Consider the following 15,423-nt stretch of genomic DNA (forward strand, 5'->3'; position numbering starts at 1 on the left):
ATCCCTTATTTGTCTCATGAAAGGGGAGATTTCACCCCCTCCCTTCACTGTGTGAGCATTTGTTGTATTTGTATAAGGGTTTGAAAGGCTGGTAGGCAAACAGATGCCCCGATGGAGCCGGCACCAGAAAGGAAGGAAATACTTTGGACTCAGCCACGTGTCAGCCATTGTCTCACTGAATCTGTGTCTGCTTTCATGTAAAGTTCTTTTTGTGTTACTTTTCACTGTAGCTTTTGTTCGAGCTTAGAAACAAACCTATTGGCTTAGGAATGACGTCACGCTCTTCAGAGATACGAGCTTCCTTCCTGCTAGTGTTACGATTCCACTGTTATCATTCCTAATCCCACCAGTTTGATACGATCCCCGACACCACACCGTGACAGAGCCTCCCCCGTGTTTTACACATGCCTCTGGACACTCACTGCTGTACCCCTCCCCTAACCTCTTCCATACATACGGACAGCAATTTGAATTGAGGCCGTTTCTATTGAGACTTAGACAAATGGTAGATGGATCGGCCGAAGCCCCAGATCCAGCCCTCAGGTCAGGCGTTTGCTGGATTTTACCCATTCTTTTCATTTGCTTCAAATAGTTTTTTAGGCCTGCCATTCATTTCTCGTCCACGTGTACACAGGATATGTCAGCTCTTTGGGAATCAGCTTGTTTATGTAAAATACTGCATTTTTTTGTAGATTCAACTAAAGAAATGGGAAAAGCTGCATGTTTTATGACAGGATGCCTTTTTTACACTTTTATAGTAAGTGTTGAGTGACTGGTCAAACAAAAGAAATATCCCTCCCAGTATGGTCAGGTACAAGGACTGTACTCAAAATGACTAAAAAGCAGCCAAAGACTGATGAGGTCAGGCAGGAGTGGGAGTGATGTTTAGAGGGAGGGCGAGATGGAATCGGATGCTGCGCTGCGGTGACCCCTAAAGCGAGCAGCTGAAAGAGGAACAAGTAAGGACTGATTGTTCCTGCACAGACGGTCTCTCTGCTTTGTGTTCGTAGGGTTAAAGCTGTATTCACAGCTGTAGAAGATGCTGCTTCTAAACAGCAGTCATCAGGTTATTCGACAGTAACACTCTCTGCACTCCAAACATATGCGAGCTGTCATCTTTAGAAATAAAAGCTGTGTTGGCAGGTTTCAGGGCTCCCCTCCCTGAGGGACCGGCCAAATTACAAAATATTTCATCTTTTGCTTCTCAGAGGCGGCTTCATAGCTCTCTCTTTCTCTGTTTTGGTGTGTGTGCAGATGTCCCTGGAAGCAAATATAAAACATGGCTCTCCTGAGAAAAAGTAAGTGTAACTAAAGTGTGATGCAAATGGATAAAGACTGATTCATGTTGTCCAACAGTATTAGCTGACATGTTCTTGTAGCTGAGAAGTAACGTTAGCAGATTGTGTTGTCTGCATGTGCTTTGCATTCACGTCCACTGTGCATCCACTGGGCAGCTGTTGCCAGTAAAGGTCCCTTCATTTTTCCCCAGGAAGAGGAAGCAGCCATGCACATGCACCAAATATCTATGGAATGGGATAGTCAGATGGCAGCGGGCTGTGACGAGTTATTCCTGAACTGCATGCAGTTGTTAAAAAGTAAAAGTTGCATGTGTGCATATTTCAGTAACTCCAGTTTTTTTCACGCTGTTTTCTTTCTACAGAAAAGGCACATTTTCCACTTTACTCGCCTTCAGGAAATCCACCTTCTACTAGCCAAATCTTTAACGTTTAAATCAACTGGTAACTGGATTCTCTCATACTGTGAGAGCAATCCTTAAGTGCTTTCAATAATCCGTGGACAATTCTAGGTAAAGAGTTAGGATGCTGTGCAGACTCCAGTTAGCATTAGCTACAGTACGGCTGCACAAAAACCAAAGTAAGCTTTGTAAGTGTTTGCAGACCCTCCTTCCTCTCTGGTGTGTCTCACAGCTGGAGGAAACTCTGAGAAATACACAAAGCATTTTGAAAATGGACATGTTTTACACAGCTTTTTATAGTAACAGCTGATAATCACTTAATCATTTATGAGATGATTTATTCTCTTTCTTTGCTGTGCGACTGAGAATCACTTTACTATTGCTAGCATAAAGGTAGCAGTTACCTGCCTATTGTTGCAGCCGGTGTCTCTGTGAAGTCTTTTTTCTTTCTTTGGTTTAAAGCTTTCAGTCTCTTTAAGCCAACCTGAGCTAATGAACATCAGACTGTTGTTAACACTTCTGGCTCAGCCATTGGCCGCAAAGTAAAGAGCCTCATAGCACCTCGGGCTTTGTGAGCTCACAGTTTAGGTTTTTATTTTTTATTATTCTTACTTGTACTTTGCTTTGACTGTGTTGGTGGAGGCTCAACCTGATGTCGTCGTGCTGATGTTCCTGGATCAACAAACTAATGTTGGTCCTGGATCGACATTGCAAGTGACCAATCACACTGTAGTGATGGAAACACCATCACACAGCCCTAACCACAATCACATCCTGACCCTGACCTTAACACCCACTTTTTAAAAAATGTTTCCCTGAGTGGACAGCTATGATGTCATAACTGTGCGATTGGTCAGATCCAATGTTGATCCTGGACAACACCAACATGAGGATATCAGTTGATGGAGAGGTATAGAGAGGGTCAGAGGGAGTTTCTGTCTCTGCTTATGTAGAGAGAGCATGTGATAGCGTGTCAAAGGAGGACATGTGAGGATGGTGCAGGATGTGCATGAGACATAGTGATGATGGACAAGCTGACAGATGAGGTCAGGCACAAGCCTGTGGTTTACGATGTTCTATCTAAACGTAGACAGCTTTTGTTGTTTTATGGCATCAATCTGCTTTGAGACAAACTTCTTTAGTTTTGCACTCAAACACTGAGTGATCCTGTTTCAGTCAATCGGATCCTGCTGGTGCTGCTGGTGCTGATGGTGTGCCTCCTCCTGCGCAGTACACTGCTCAGAGCCTCCGCTCGGCCAAGACTCTCAGGTGCGTCAGCATTGGTCTTCACTACTTAATCTGAGAAATACTCACTAATGTTCCAAATGTGAAATATGTTACTTTCCTTAAGTGAAAATGATCCCACTGAAATTGAGCATAAACCAGTCGAAACTCCTGATTCCTGACAGAGAACAGGAAAAGCCCCAAGAATGCAGGACAAGTTTCTCCGGACCACGCTGCAGAAGCGCATGATGTCGTGCCCGTCGTCATCTGTGCATCAGAGGAGCGCATGGGTGCCTCCATGGCAACCATCAACAGCATCATCAGCAACACAGACGCCAGTGTTTTCTTCTACGTTGTTACTCTTCGTGATGCTGTCAAACTCACGAGGTGTATCTTTGAACTACAAAAATATGGAGATCAGTGGTTTTCTCCCAGTATTGTTGCCCAAAGTGAGTATTTCTCACCTAATCTTGCTTTTGTTTCACGTGTCAGGAGGTACATAGAGAAGACAAAACTCAAAGGCATCCGCTACAAGATAGTGGAATTTAACCCGATGGTCCTTGTTGGAAAAGTGAAGCCAGATTCATCTCGACCTGATCTCTTACATCCCGTGAGTGCTGCATCCGTGCCATCGGCCAAACCAAGCACAGAGTTTCTGTCTCAAAGAAATAAAAAACTTTGTTTTTGCAGCTCAACTTTGTGCGGTTTTACCTCCCTCTGCTCGACATCCTCCACAAGAGGGTTATATACTTAGATGATGACATCATCGTGCAGGGTACGCATGTCTACAATCAGTCTAATAAAATGATTCCATATTAAACTGAATGATTAAATAAGTGTTTAAATGATCTTTACACACATGTGTAACCTTCTACATTAGACACAACTGTGCTAACAAGGAGCGTCACACAGTCCTCTGAGTTACAGAGTTATTAAACGGCTGAATTCAGAGGTAGACCCTGATATGACACCCAGTGAAGTCAAAGGAGTGCTTTATTGGCTCCTAGAAAACTAACTAAACCCAGAAGATTGCTAAATAAATACATCATTATTTGCCTTTACTCGGGTTCTGTTTGTTAATTATTAAAATGAGTTTTAGGATCTGAAACATGAAAGTGTGACGAGTAACAGGATGGGGACAAATACAGCACTGCAGTCTGGTTGTGTTTCAGGTGACATCAGGGATCTGTTTAATATCAAACTGAAGCCAGGACACGCGGCTGCGTTCGCCACAGACTGCGACCTTCCCTCCACACACGAGATGGTGCGCAGCATCGGGATGCAGGTGGATTTTTACGGCTTCTGTTATGATTTTAGACTTTTATGCCTCGTGTAAATCTCATATTAAAGAGGTTTTATTTGACATGTGGGAGGGATTCAGTCATTATTATTTGGTATTCTCTCCTCTGAGCTCGTCCCCTAGACAACCTACATGGGCTTCCTGGACTACAGGAAACAGGAAGTGAAAGACCTGGGCATCAACCCCAGCGACTGCTCTTTCAACCCTGGAGTCTTTGTGGCAGATATGAACGAGTGGAAGAAGCAGAAGGTCACCAAAGAGCTGGAGAAGTGGATGGAGGAGAATTTCAGGTATACTCCTTAAACTAGTGTTATTTCCTAAATGTTACCAATATGAACAAATGCAGTAGATTTGGTTTATGAAAGTTTGATCTTATTTTACCTTGAAAGAGAGGTCAAAGGTCAAATGCTACATATTTTAGGTCTCTATACGGTACTGTCTATACGTCGACAATGCACAGCAAACCTGTAAGGATCATAGTTGTAAGTTATAAAGGCTTTGTGTCAGGTTTCAACCAATAAAACTTTATGAAGTTGACCCTGAAGAGCCACACGTTACTCCCTACATGACTTACCTGTAGTTACATCTGTCAGCTTATTAAAAGTGTGTTTGTGGATTTAAACTTTTTATTGCAGATGTTCCTACACTTTTGCATATGATGGTCAGTGTCTGGCATTTAGAGTGAAGCAGCTGTGATGGCGAGCGATGTCCCACAGATATACTGTAAAAAGCCATTGAACCACTCGTAACTACAGTTAGCTAACTAGCCTCTGTATGTTGCAGCAGTGCTGTGGTTTGGGGTGAGATAAGTACACAGAGCTTCTGAGAGTCTGTGGAGCGTTCCCTTTCAGTCAATTCACTCGGTACAACACATAAGTACGGGATATCACGCCCTCGCGTGTCCTGGCTGAAGAAACCTTTATTCACGCCTTTAAGGCAGATGACGTGTGATGACACGCGCACGGCCCCGCCTGCACATATAGCCGCTGTCATCACAGTCGTCCCTCAGTTCTTACGCTCTTCACCTCGCTGAGAACACCTCTGCTGAGTTGGGCTGCCCCTGTTGGTGTTAGCTAGGGCTGCCACAAACGATTATTTTGATAGTCAACTAGTCACCGATTATTTTTGCGATTAGTCGACTAATCAGATCATGCATCCATTGGTCGTAAAATGTACAGCTTATTGCACCAGCAGCATCTGCTCTTATATAACTATTAGCTTACAGCTTTAAGTGTTTAAGGTGCTAACTAAAAATAAAGACAAGATGACAGTTTATTAATGAAATCTGCAGATTGTTTCGGTGAAGTTTAATAAACTCAGCCGTCTGCTCCTTGCTATCTAAAATATAACAGGACACCGGAGTATATTCTCCAGCATCTCACACTTCTGATAATCAGTTGTCTGCTTGACGTTTATTCAGCTGTGTAAAAACTATAACTTTAATCTCAGCCAAACCGATTTACTCAGGAACAAATAAAACACTGAAAAAAGCCAAACAATAACATGTTTAAGTTATCTGAGTGACTCATATATCATGTTTAACCTGAGTAGCGAAAGACGGCGGTGGGTTTGAAAACGATTTGCCGGGAGTCCGGTGTTCTCACCGGCTCTAGTGAGCCTTGAACCCCGGCTAGCTATCGAGCTGGTGGGTAACAGACGTCTCCGAAAACGTCGGAGCGCTTTTGAAAATATGTGGTGTCTTGATAAACTGAGCAGATATTTGAGGTTTACACAGCTACATTCTCGCCTGAAAATATGTTAAACGTTTATTTTGTGGCCCAGAAAGAATAATGAGAGTAATATTAAAACTAACTAGCTGCCGCCATTGTTGGAAACTGAACAGGGCCGCGCTATGAATTCTGGGATAGTTTGGGCCACGAAGTACACACCCGACCCATCCTTCAAATCTGGGGAAATGAAGGACGCATTTGTCGGAGTCTTCGAATTTGGACAGTCTTCGTTGTGTCGCTGTAACGTAATCGGCCTACAAATGCGGGCACAGAAGGATGCGGTTCCTGAATTTGGACACAGCTACGATACCGGACACTACGGTCCTTGTACATGCAGTGCTGCCATCTTCTGTTTCAGTCCGTTATTACACCCTTAAATCCTACTACTTATTCCTGTGTCTTTTGGGATCTTACAAAGCTTCAAACGATGCGTCGACTATTAAATTAGTCATCGACGATTTTAATAGTCGAAGTAATCGTAACTAGTCGACTAATCGTGGCAGCCCTAGTGTTAGTCTCCACCGTGCAGTTGGTGTGTAGGCTGCCCACGGAGCGCTAATTTCAAGTTTTCCTGTGCAGCGTTTTGCTTTGCGTTTTGGAATGGACTCCAAACCGAAGCGAGCAAAGCAGAAATCTTCTGTTCGCCCTTGTCCTCAGGGATGCGGTTTCTCTTTGCACGACAGCGACCAGCACGATGCCTGCCCTGTCTGCCTGGGGTTCGTCCACGCTAGGAGAGCACTGACGGAGCCCGAAGCCTGTGCGTTTTGTCGCCAGCTCCGGAGCTCGACCCTGGAAAGACGGGTGACGTTTGTGGAAAAAGTGCTGGGACGCTCCGCTGTCCCACGGCATGACCCTCTCCTTTCCGAGTCTGGAGCCCCGGCTTCGTCCGAGTCCGAAGACGAGGATTATCCAATCGATGTCCCCGCAATTAGCTGGGCTGACCACATGGAATATGTTAACGGGTTAGCCGATGACGAGCCGGAACCATGCTTGTCATCGGCATGGTGACCCAGGCTGAAGCCCGTCAGCGCTCCCCAGGAAAACGATGATGTGCTGGACATCGGCCTGGACATCCATGGTTTGTCGGAGGATGAGCAGGAGAGCTCATTGTCGGCCCAATGTGCCGCCGCTGCTGCACCAGTCGGCCTCGATGACACCTCTCTTTTCTCCCTGTTTCGCCGTGCTGCTGAGAAGCTGCAGGTGGACTGGCCCTCTCCTCCGCCAGCTCAGAAGCCGTCGCGGTTCGCGGGTTTTTTCCTCCCACCGGAGCCCGCAATGGCCAAAAACTGCCTTCCCATGTTCCCAGACTTTGTCTGCGAGCTAACAGCATCATGGGACAAACCTCTGTCTACCCGCATCACTGTGCCCGGCTATGGACAGTACATGGAGTTGGACGGCGCCGAGGGGGCTGGCTTAGCTAACCCACCCCCTATGGAGCCGTCTCTGGCTGCTTATCTGGCCCCGTCCCATAACCATGGTGTCGGCGGCCCCGCAACTCTGCCGTCCAAGCACTGCAGATTCTCTGCTTCGCAGCTGGAGAAGATTTATCGGGCTCAGGCTGGCACTGCTCGCGCCATGAGCTCCGTCACCATGCTCCAGACGTACCAGGAGATGTGCCTGGCGGAGCTCGGATCGCTGGTTCCTGATGACAGCCCGCTGGCACCTCTTCTTAACGAGGTCAGAGTCACCACAGATTACATCCTCCGTGCGTCTCGCTGTGCATCGCTCTCCCTGGGCAGAGGGATGGCTTTGACAGTAGTGGCGCAGAGGCACCTGTGGCTGACCCTCTCTGACGTCCCGGATAGGGACAGAGCTGTGTATCTGGATGCACCAGTGTCTGCGGCTGGGTTATTCGGACATTCACTTGAAGCCATTCAGGCTAGATTCAATCTGAGGAAGAAGCAGACGGAAGCTCTGCGCGACATCATCCCCAGACGTCAGCCCAAGCCCGCAGCTAGCTCTCACAGGCCCGCCGCTCCTCTGCCGACTGGCAAGAGACCGGTGGGCTGCTGCAGTGGGTGTGCCGCCAGTGGGAGCACATCCTCCGGCCCGAGCTCCACGCCAGTCGGCCTGGAGCAAAGGCCCACCCTCGGGCCCCCGGCGGGACCCGACGCCCAGGAGGAAGAAGCCTCAGCCCTCCTAGCTGTGGTTTCGAGTGGAGAAGGGGTCCAGCAGCAGGGAGACGCTGCTTTTACCCCTCTGTTGCTGCACAAGAGGTGCCGCTTAAGTTCTGTTCAGGTTGTCAGCCCCAGAAGGCGCTGCACTTTCCTAACACTGTCTCCCAAGCACAAAACCCCTGCACACAAAATGCCTCAGGTAACTCCCTGTTCAGGTGTGTTAAATGTTCAGGTGACCACATCGAGTGTTCCCGCTGTTTTTCATTGTTGTGCCCCAGAAAAGGTGCCTTCAACAAACTGTGTGAATGTACATGTTCCCATGTTACAATCAATAAAGAGTGTTGTTTATTCTCAAACAATCACAAATGCTCAGCCTGCGGGCAGAATGAGGCAGGTCAGGCAGGTGATGCAGTTCCCTGCAGACACACTGGGGGGCGACAACGCCCTGCCGACGGTGCTGCAGGTCAGCCGGCTGGCTGCTCACTTCCCTCAGTGGCGCGCTTGCGCCCCCTCTCCGTGGGTGCTGCAAACTGTTGCCATGGGTTACCAGTTGCAGTTCCGGGTCAGGCCGCCTCGTTTCCAAGGAGTCGTAAACACGACTGTCAACACCGAGGCGGCCATGATACTCAGAGAGGAAATAAAGGCGCTATTGCAGAAAAGAGCAATACGAGTGGTCCCCGCTTCGGAGACAGACAAAGGTTGGTACAGCCGTTATTTTGTTGTTCTGAAAAAAGGGGGAGGGCTTCGTCCCATCCTCGACCTGCGAGTCTTGAACACGTATCTACGTACGTACAGGTTCAAGATGCTAACACTCAGACAGCTCTTGAATGCAGTCGGCCCGGGAGATTGGTTTGCAACAATCGGCCTAACACACTGGCTATACACCCGAAACACAGGCAGTTTCTGAGGTTTGCATTCGAGGGCGTAGCCTACGAATACCTAGTGCTGCCGTTCGGGCTGTCGCTCGCTCCTCGCACCTTTGCAAAATGTGCCGAAGCAGCGCTAGCGCCCCTCAGAGAGAGAGGCATCCGCATCTTAGCCTACCTGCACGACTGGGCTCTCGTAGCTTGCTCCAGAGAGCAGGCGGAGACACAGCTGTCGCTGGTTCTGTCACACATTCAAACACTGGGGTTCTCTGTGAACTTTCAAAAGAGCTCGCTAATCCCGAGTCAGCAGATTTCTTTCCTCGGTTTGGAAATATGCTCGCTTTCCAGCCGCGCAAGTTTGTCGGATCACAGAGTGGCCGCGTTTCTTCGCTGCCTCGCTCAGTTTCAGCTGGGACGCAGACTGCGTTTCCAGACCATATTACGTTTGTTGGGCATGATGGCATCTATGATCGCCGTAGTGCCGCTTGGACTGTTAAAAATGAGAGCGTTTCAACGCTGGACTCTCTCTCACCGTTTGTGTGCATCGCGTCACCTCCGGAGGAGGCTGCCAGTAACCGCGTTAAGGAGGCTGCTAGCTCTCCGTGTTGTTTCGCAAGGTGGTGTCCACAGATGCTTCCCTAAGAGGGTGGGGAGTGCTGTGCGAGGGTGCATCAGTGAGATGGATCGGGTCCGCAGCCCAGCGCCAGCTGCACATCAACCACTTAGAGCTGTTAGCAGTGTTTTTAGCTCTAAAGCATTACCGTCCAGTCCTGGAGGGCCAGCATGTCTTAGTCAGGACAGATAATTCAACAGTGGTGTCTTACATAAACAGGCAGGGAGGAACACGCTCTCTTCCCCTGTTGAAGCTGTCTCGCTCTCTGCTGTTATGGTGCAGTGTTCATTTTCTGACTCTAAGAGCCACCCATATCCTGGGCCACCTGAAGCTGGGGCCGGACCTTCTCTCCAGGGGGGGTCCTCTGGTGAGAGAATGGAGGTTACACCCTTCAATAGTGGCTCAGATTTGGGATCTATTTGGCAAGGCGCAAATAGATTTTTTTGCGTCCAGGTTAAATACTCACTGCCCCCTGTTCTTCTCCATAATCGACCACGATGCACCCTTGGGCAAGTGCACCAATGACCAGACGTGCTCCTGTATGCATTTCCCCCAGTGGAAATGATATCTCCAGTTCTAGAGAGAGTGCGTCGGTAGTCCCTCTCTCTGATTCTAGTGACCCCTTGGTGGCCCACAAGGTCGTGGTATGCAGAGATAATCAGCCTGCTAGCAGCGAGTCCTTGGCAGCTTCCTCTCCGCAGGGACCTCCTCTCTCAGGCAGGAGGAGAAGTGGTTCATCCACGCCTGGATCTGTGCCGCCTTCATGCTTACCTGCTGAGAGGTTAAACTTGATTGCTAAGGGTTTGCCACCTAGTGTGATAGCGACAATTCAGAGCGCTAGGGCCTCATCTACTAGAGGCTTGTACGCTTACAAATGGCGAGCCTTTGAGCAATGGTGCCAGGACCGCCACACTCTCCCATTTCAGTGTTTTGACATTCCTGCAGGAGCTGCTGGATAAGGGCCTTTCATTTCGACAGTTAAGGTTTATTTAGCAGCTATATCTGCTTGTCATATTGGCTTTGACGGGGTGACACCAGGTGCACATCCCCTCGCCATACATTTTCTGAAAGGGGTTCGCCGGCTGAGACCCGTGCTTAAGTCCAGTGTCCCTGCTTGGGACTTGTCTTTGGTGCTGGAGGCCCTTTGTAGCCCCCCGTTTGAACCCATTGAGTCTGTGGATATGAAATTTCTTTCATATAAGACTGCATTACTTCTCGCTTTGGCTTTGGCAAAGCGAGTGGGTGACCTTCATGCGCTGTCTGTGCATCCCTCCTGCACACAGTTCTCTCCTGATGGCCACAAGGTTGTATTGCGTCCAAATGCTGCCTATTTTCCCAAGATCATGCCTGCATCTTATAGCTCAATGGAGTTTGAGTTGCTGAGCTTTTGCTCCCCTCCTTTTGCACCTGAGGAGCAGAGGAGGATGCATTCTCTTTGTCCAGTGCGTGTGCTACGCACCTACATTGAGCGCACTCATTATGTGCGTTTATGTGACCAGCTGTTTGTCTGCTTCACTAATCCAAATAGAGGTAGAACTATGTCTAAACAGAGAAAGTCCCACTGGATTATAGAAGCTATCTCACTGGCGTACAGCACCAGAGGTCTTGCTTTGCCCCAGGGGGTGAGAGCTCATTCCAGCAGGGGGATGGCAACCTCATGGGCTCTTTAAAAAAAAGGTTTCTTCAGGCAGGACACGCGAGGGCATGATATCCCATACTTATGTGTTGTACCTCGTTCCTCTCCTTCAGGGAACAGAAGTTATAGACATAACTATTCGTTTGCATGAACGAGCATGCAGCTTGTGGCCACGCTGAGTGGAACTGAACTTTACTCAGCTCCCAAAATTCTTTCCTACTTCATCCCAATTACAGAGTTCTTTCGGATGTGGTTGGCATGTCTGAATTATGCACAGTGTCCTTTTGCATGCGTGCTGTGACACACCGGCCAAAGCAACACTAAAAGAGTCGTCTCCTGAAGAGCCAGGCTTTGTCAGGAAACTGTAATTATCATTTAGAGTTTTATCTTTTTATCTTTGTTTATGTGGTTTTCATTTGTTCGTTTATTGTTTGTCTTCAGTCACTTGTTCTTTTTCATTGATTAGGTTTAAGCACTAAAAAGTACTTTTCCCCCCACGAGCGTATTGATCCCATTAGCAGATGGGTTATGTGACGTAAACTGTTTTGTTTGGAGCCTTGCAGAGGTAACTGATGCTCGCTCACTGGTGTATAACAAAAAAAATCTCTTTGTTTTGTTTTCACTGGCCACTTGAAGCATCTGATTTTTAAACCCTTCTCACCAACAGACAAAACATATACAGCAGTGCCATGGCAGGGGGCGTGGCAACCCCACCCATGCTAATCGTGTTTCATGACAAATACACAATACTGGACCCTCTGTGGCACGTCAGGCACCTGGGTAAGATTGCTCTTCACACACAGCTGGAATATTAGTGCCACCGTCAGCTCAGTTTCCAAAAAGCTTCGCTGTGTGTCCAGGCTGGAGTCCGGATGTCCATTACCCAGAGAACTTCCTCCAGGAGGCGCACCTCCTCCACTGGAACGGCCCGTTCAAACCCTGGAACTACCCTGCTGTGCATTTAGATCGCTGGGAGAAGTGGTTCATCCCAGACCCCTCTGGAAGGTTCTCTTTGGAACGTCCTGACGACGACAGCTGAGGTCTGTGACTGCGGCGCCAAGGAGCCGGTCAGAGGGTCACGTGACACACGCTTACAGTGACAGGGCGAAAGAATAAATCCATGAATGTAACACTGAAAACCAGCGAGACACCAAACTGTGACCAATCTAAAGAGTGTCTGTTACTGGTAACACTCGCAGGTACAAATATTACTCATTACTTTCAGCAGTGACTTCAAAGAGAACATAAGAGACTGAACACAGGCGTGTTGTGTGTTTGTGAAACGTGTCGCATTATAAAAACTGTATTTATTTTTTTTTAATTTGTTCATTTCAGGCACAACAAATACATATATTGAACAAAAAGTGCACAAAAACAAACAAACAAAATGTACCTGAAAAGGAGTGGGATGAAGAAAACCTATTAAATCCCACCCCTATATTCATTCATCAACAAAAAACAATAAGCTTCCCGCAGCTACGCCCATCGTTGCAAACCAAACAAACAAAACCAAGCAAAACAAATAGAACCTTCATAACTGAATACAGAATATATTAATTATAAATTGTGTTACCACAGGTAACAGGCAATAATAATTACAAGTAACAAACACACATACATATACATACATACATATGTATCTACACACACATGTACATATATATACATACATACACACTTTTTTTTTTTTCCCCCTTGGAATCCATACCAGCAATGGTAAGAGAACAGACATTTCAGAGTGCACTAAAACCATCATTGATTATACTGTGACCAGACCAACTGTTTGTAGAGGAATTTAAATCTATGAATATTTTTGCATTGTTTCAGTTGTAAACTCAGACTGTTCCAGATTTTCACACCACATACAGACACACAAAAACCTTTACGGGTTGTTCGAGTTCTGGGTAATTTGAATTCTCCGAAGCCTCTCACATTATAAGCCCTTTCTCGAATTTCAAATATAGATTGTAAATTTGCAGGTAGAAGTTTATTAAAGGCTTTGTATAAGATTATGGATGTATTGTAATTAACCAGATCCTGGAATTTAAGTAACTTTGCCTGAAGAAAGAGTTTGTGAGTACGATCTAGATAACCAGCCTTGTGAATAATACGCAGTGCTCGTTTCTGTACTGTGACTAATGGATAGGTTGTATTTTTATATGTGTTTCCCCACACTTCCACACAATATGTAAAATATGGAAGAACCAGGGTACAGTACAGAGTACGAAGTGCATCTTTATCAAGGTATGGTTTCACTTTGTTCAAAACTGCGAGGCTTCTGGAAATTTTGGTTTTTATGTGTCTGACGTGGGGTTTCCATGAAATTTTGTTATCAATTACGACTCCCAAAAATTTGTTTTCACTCACATTATCAATTGGTACACCTTCAATGATAATTGGTAATTCTATATTATATTTTAAATTACCAAAAAACATTGCTTTAGTTTTATTTATATTTAATGATAATTTATTTATATCCATCCATTTTTTTATTAATTTTAACTCCCTGTTTACGGTCATTACAAGATCAGTATAATCATCGCTGCTGAAAAATATGTTGGTATCATCTGCGAACAGTATGAGTTTAAGTACTTGAGAAACATCAAAAATATCATTTATGTAAACATTGAAAAGTTTTGGTCCCAACACTGACCCTTGGGGAACACCACATGTAATAGGTGTGTTGATTGTGTCGAAGGCCTTTTTGAGATCAACAAAAATACCAACTGCATATTTATTTTTATCCAGTGCATTAGTAATTTCTTCTACTGCCTCAATTATCGCCATTGAAGTGGTTCTTTGCGTTCTGAAACCATACTGACCAACATTTATTATTTGATGTTTTTCAAGGAATTTTTCTAATCTTGAATTAAAAAGTTTTTCTAAAATTTTTGAGAATTGAGGCAGTAGAGAAATAGGCCTATAATTGGTAAAACTGTGTTTGTCATTACTTTTGTATAGTGGTATTACTTTTGCAATTATCATTTTTTTTGGAAAACAACCGGACTGAAATGATAAATTACAGACATATGTTAAGGGACTAGCAATATTCAGAATAACCTGTTTAACTACAGACATATTTATGTCATGATAATCCATTGAAGACTTACTTTTACATTTTAATGTGATATTTATTACTTCTTGCTCATTTGTAGCTGAGAGGAACAGTGAAAAAGGATTTGATTTTATATTACTGATATTCTCATTTTTTTGACACGGGATGTCCGCTGCTAGTTCAGGGCCAACATTTATAAAAAATTTATTGAACCCATCAACAATGTTACTCATGTTGTGATTTTCACCATTTGCATCAATGAAATATACAGGATATGATGTTCCAGAAGATCCTTGTTTAATTAAGTTATTTAACACATCCCAAGTTCCTTTTATATTGTTTTTATTTTCATATAATCTTCTTCTATAATAAAGTTGTTTACTCGTTCTTATAATATCAATCAATTTATTTCTATATGTTTTATATCTTTGTTCCACTTCTTTTGTTTTTACTTTGATGAACTGTTTATACAGATTGTTTTTCTTTTTGCAAGCATTGATAATTCCTTTTGTGAGCCAAGGACTTTTTATCTTTTTTTTCCTTTGTCTTGTGTTCGTTTACAGGACAATGTTTATTGTACAACATAGTGAAAATATCTAGGAAATTTTCATAAGCCTTGTCCACATCTGACTCTTCATACACCGAACTCCAATCTTGTTGTGCTAAATCGAAATTGAAGGCATGAATTGCTTCTTCATTTATTGTTCGCTTTGCTATCGTAATCTTGGTATCTATTTTTTTTTAATCACAGTCACACAAAGTAAAAACTGGTAAGTGGTCAGTTATGTCACAGACAAGCAGGCCACTATTAATTTGGAAATCCATGACATTAGTAAAAATGTTGTCAATAATAGTGGCGCTATGTGATGTTATTCTGCTTGGCTTTGTTATTGTTGGATATAGTGATAAGCTGTACATCGTGTCAGTAAAGTCATCAATGGCTTTTAACCTTGTTGGGTTCAACAAATCAATATTAAAATCACCACAGATGAATAGTAAGTTTTGGTTCACTGAAGCAAACATTTTTTCTATCCATTCATTAAAAATGTCAATACTTGAACTGGGTGTCCGATATATGCAACTTATTATAACATTTCTCTTTTTTTCATTCATGATCTCAATAGTCAAAGATTCCAAAATTCCATCAATAGCCATAGACATAGTTGTTACAACATTATATCTTATA

The 15,423-nt window shown here is 44.9% G+C and overlaps 1 protein-coding gene across 1 annotated transcript; it reads left to right on the forward strand.

The window, feature by feature from the left end:
• The first annotated feature begins 1,256 nt into the window (after window positions 1-1,256).
• glt8d2 (glycosyltransferase 8 domain containing 2) lies at window positions 1,257-12,546 on the forward strand. The gene is made up of 9 exons (XM_063460154.1): window positions 1,257-1,298; window positions 2,873-2,965; window positions 3,106-3,307; window positions 3,413-3,530; window positions 3,611-3,695; window positions 4,093-4,205; window positions 4,344-4,510; window positions 11,850-11,962; window positions 12,043-12,546. The coding sequence occupies exons 1-9, from the start codon at window positions 1,280-1,282 to the stop codon at window positions 12,219-12,221; spliced, it is 1,089 nt and encodes a 362-aa protein (XP_063316224.1). The 5' UTR covers window positions 1,257-1,279; the 3' UTR covers window positions 12,222-12,546.
• The last annotated feature ends 2,877 nt before the right edge of the window (window positions 12,547-15,423 follow it).

Source organism: Pelmatolapia mariae, linkage group LG17, assembly GCF_036321145.2.
Source record: "Pelmatolapia mariae isolate MD_Pm_ZW linkage group LG17, Pm_UMD_F_2, whole genome shotgun sequence".
Taxonomy (NCBI): Eukaryota; Metazoa; Chordata; class Actinopteri; order Cichliformes; family Cichlidae; genus Pelmatolapia; species Pelmatolapia mariae.